Source organism: Sphaeroforma arctica (assembly GCF_001186125.1).
Source record: "Sphaeroforma arctica JP610 unplaced genomic scaffold supercont1.212, whole genome shotgun sequence".
NCBI lineage: Eukaryota > Ichthyosporea > Ichthyophonida > Sphaeroforma > Sphaeroforma arctica.
The window spans coordinates 5,030-8,421 of NW_014040346.1; the positions used below are offsets into that span (position 1 = coordinate 5,030).

Sequence of the window (3,392 nt, forward strand, 5' to 3'; positions counted from 1 at the left end):
GTACGTGCGTATGTACGTGTGTATTTATTGTTACATATATATATATATATATATGTGTGTGTGTATTTATTGTTACATACATATATATATATATATATATATATAGTGAACGCATGTTTATTAGTACTTGCCAATAAATACAGGAGCATTGTCGTATAATTGTGTGTGTGTTGTCACACTCATACACATACACGCATTCCCGCCATAAACCCGTGTTTTCACCACTAATTGCGTCATGCCAGCGGTATCCATATGCGCATACACTCGAACACACACATCCACCGGCCTCACCACTCTCTCCGCCTCTCTCTGTCGTTCGGTCGCTCTCAGTTGTGCACGAGATGATGAGCATCCTGAAAGACGAACAACACCAGCAACACGGCGAGAAGCTCGAATGGATTGTGATCTGGCTGATTGGTATTGAGATTGTCATTGGAGTGGCTGGCGTGTGTGCAACTATCTTCACGTCCACATGGTTCTCTGAGCGCTGAGTACACAGTCGTCCGTGCCTACAAGCTTGGCGGGAGTCAAAAGGAGGTGGAGGGAATTGAGTGTTGGATGTCGCAAATGGTGTCGCAAATCCTGTCGGGAGATTCGGAGTGTGTGCATAAAGTCACAATAATGTAGATGGATAAGTACGTGTGTCTAAGTGTATGTGTGCATACATACATATGTATGTGTGCATGTATACCGAAGTCGGGTAACACTCACCGCAAACACCGACCACGCAACCGGAGACGAATTTGTGTGAACTTCTGCGGTGTAAATACAGCATTTGTATTGCGCAGAACGGGTGGACGCTGTGGTCTTATATTTTATTACAGAACAACATAATATAGCTAATAAATGGATGATACTGATTCTGATTCGAATAGACAAAGGTCTGAGGAAGTGAAAATCTAGCTAGAAGGCTGCACAAATCCATTCATATTTACACGTTGCCACACTCGGTGCTCTGTTTGAAAGAAGGTCTATACGTTTATGGACGTATATATACAACTCGCTACAGACCTTAGCAGGAATATATATAAATATGCGCATAGAGATGTGATTATAAAAATACGACTGAGCATCGCGTATGGCCGGCACTAAAATGTTTTCTCAAAAATGCGAGCACTTCTTCCGAATGAAAGTGTTTTCGGAATATGGCACGACTAGATCCGAAGCATCGAGATCTGATAGAGCGATAGTACATGCCGCAAATCGTATATCACAAGGCTGTGAGAGCATTCTCTATAGATGTTACCACACTATTTAACAATACATTGTACAGGTGCTTCTTTCTGTGGCTTGTATAGTCTTCTATAGCAAATACAATCAATATGTACCAGAGGTTCTGCATACGTGATTGTTTTATAGCCTCTTTCCCATAGCCTCACGAACTATTAAAATAGGAGGCTATGGCTTTCCAAGATTGCTTTGACCCTAAACCCTAAAACCCAAAATTACATTTACAGGCCCTCGGGTTCGGGTCTGGAGCAGAAATTAGGTTCCTTCCGACGAAATCGGTCGTAGCGGAAATCATAAAATTAGCAGAGACCCAAATCAAAGCCTTCTTCTGAAAATGAACACTCAAATCCAGAGGCCATGTTTTTTTTTTGCTTCCTCATTAGTCATTTTGGGGGGGAGTGGTTTACTGGTTCGAATGAAAACGTAGTACGTTTACGCTGTATTTATAAAGTTTACGTTATGAGCCCTGATTTATTCAATTTTAGAAGACTATGAACTGATGAGAGCCTATGAGGGCTGAGTGGCCCTGGCCCCTGGCCCTGGGGCCTGGGCCTGAAGTTCTGAGCAAACTCCACAGTTCACAGTCCACAGTCCAAAGCGAAGACTGAAGAGTCCTGTCACTCTGTGCTCTACTGCTGACTGCTGAGTCTGCTGACTCCTGGAGTCCTGTGTCCAGTCACTCCAGTCTCCACAGTCCACTCTCCCTGTCTCCAGAGTCCAGCGTCCCAGACCACTCGGTTTCCAAATTTGGAACAATGCATTTTGGCGGTGCTATTACAGACGCGAGGGGCTGAGGGTACACGCGAGATTCGAGAAGTGAGTTGTTGTTTTTTGGGGTTCTAGTTATATAAGTGCGACGAGACCTATTAAAAGCATTAAGCAATAGTATGTCAATAGTATAGTTAGGTCACTTACGTGCGTCGCCCATTCGTACGCATACATATTATTTAATGGACGTAATCGTTGCCATATCTGACAGATCCACACACGAGACGACGTGTAGAGGGCACGAGGGGACTTTCGTGTCTGTCCCGAGAGCATAGATAAGCCTCTTGCGTGATTCAGCGCCACTATGTGGGTATGGAATGTATGTTGCGCATGTCATGTAAGTGGATGATCGATCCTTCGGGATTTATTTCCTTGTTTGTTGACGAGTGGTGTATGTAGCAACCTTTCTCGGTTATGAATACTGTGTACTTACATTTTGTCACATCTAGGCTGTAAACGTGATGTGAGTTTGATCTGCCCAGGTCAAAAGACTTGATTGTACTACTTAGTATAGTATAGCTTTCTTGGGGTTGCACGTACTGTACTATGGACTCATCATAGTGTACAAAAGCACACGTTGTGGGTGTGTGATGTAGCGCACGCGGTATTCAGGTGCAAGGGACGATCGTTACACAACAGACTGATAAGCAAATTATATATACGCGTGACTAATAGACTATTGATGCATCTTTTTACAAGATAATATACCGTCACATACCAAGGTATTCTTTGTTACGTGTGCGAGGGTTCTGTCAAAGTAGGATCACTCGATCTAACGATATGTAGAGTGTTTTACCTATACTAAACGAGTGTGGTAACGATACGTTGTGCGTTGTGGCGATACTCAGAGTATGTTAGCGCTCCACTATGATTGCTCCTGACACCAGCCCAGTTTGCTTGTATTAGTTCTGACAGTTGTTTATAAACACCACAGAAGGCTGCATCGCTTGTTCGCCTGGGCAGATCCACTCCCTTTCATAGACTGTCCATCTCGAGGCCGGCCAGGGTATGTGGGGCCTATTATTGCAGAGGTTAACTTGAACTTGTTACACTTCGAGTGCATCATCTACGTATACGTGTATGTTGCTTTGGACCCATAATAAGCGTACTTGTACATTTTAATTTATGCGTAATAAATAGATTTTCAAGTATGTACATATACATATATTATATTTTATAAAATATATATATATATATATATTTATATATATATATATATATATATATATATATATGTGTGTGTGTGTGTATTGTATATATATATATATATATATATATATATATATATATATGTTGTGTGTGTAGTTTTATTATATATATATATATATATATATATATAGTAGTATACGTCTACTACTAACCTATATATGTTTACGTTTTTATACTTTATATTA

At 41.2% G+C, this 3,392-nt stretch overlaps 2 protein-coding genes across 2 annotated transcripts in view; both read left to right on the forward strand.

Annotated features, from left to right (window-relative positions):
- Nucleotides 1–242: 242 nt before the first annotated feature.
- SARC_03941 (hypothetical protein) lies at nt 243–491 on the forward strand (the record flags this gene model as incomplete). Its single annotated transcript, XM_014302239.1, has 1 exon — nt 243–491. A coding segment is annotated over one exon (249 nt), but the record flags the coding sequence as incomplete, so codon positions are not given.
- Nucleotides 492–2,284: 1,793 nt separating this feature from the next.
- Nucleotides 2,285–3,392, forward strand: part of SARC_03942 (hypothetical protein) — a 13,430-nt gene continuing 12,322 nt past the window's right edge. Inside the window, exons 1-2 of the mRNA XM_014302240.1 lie at nt 2,285–2,317; nt 2,933–3,004. Of these exons, the coding sequence (XP_014157715.1) occupies nt 2,303–2,317; nt 2,933–3,004 (87 nt within the window). The 5' untranslated portion in view covers nt 2,285–2,302. The remainder of the gene's footprint in view (nt 2,318–2,932; nt 3,005–3,392) is intronic.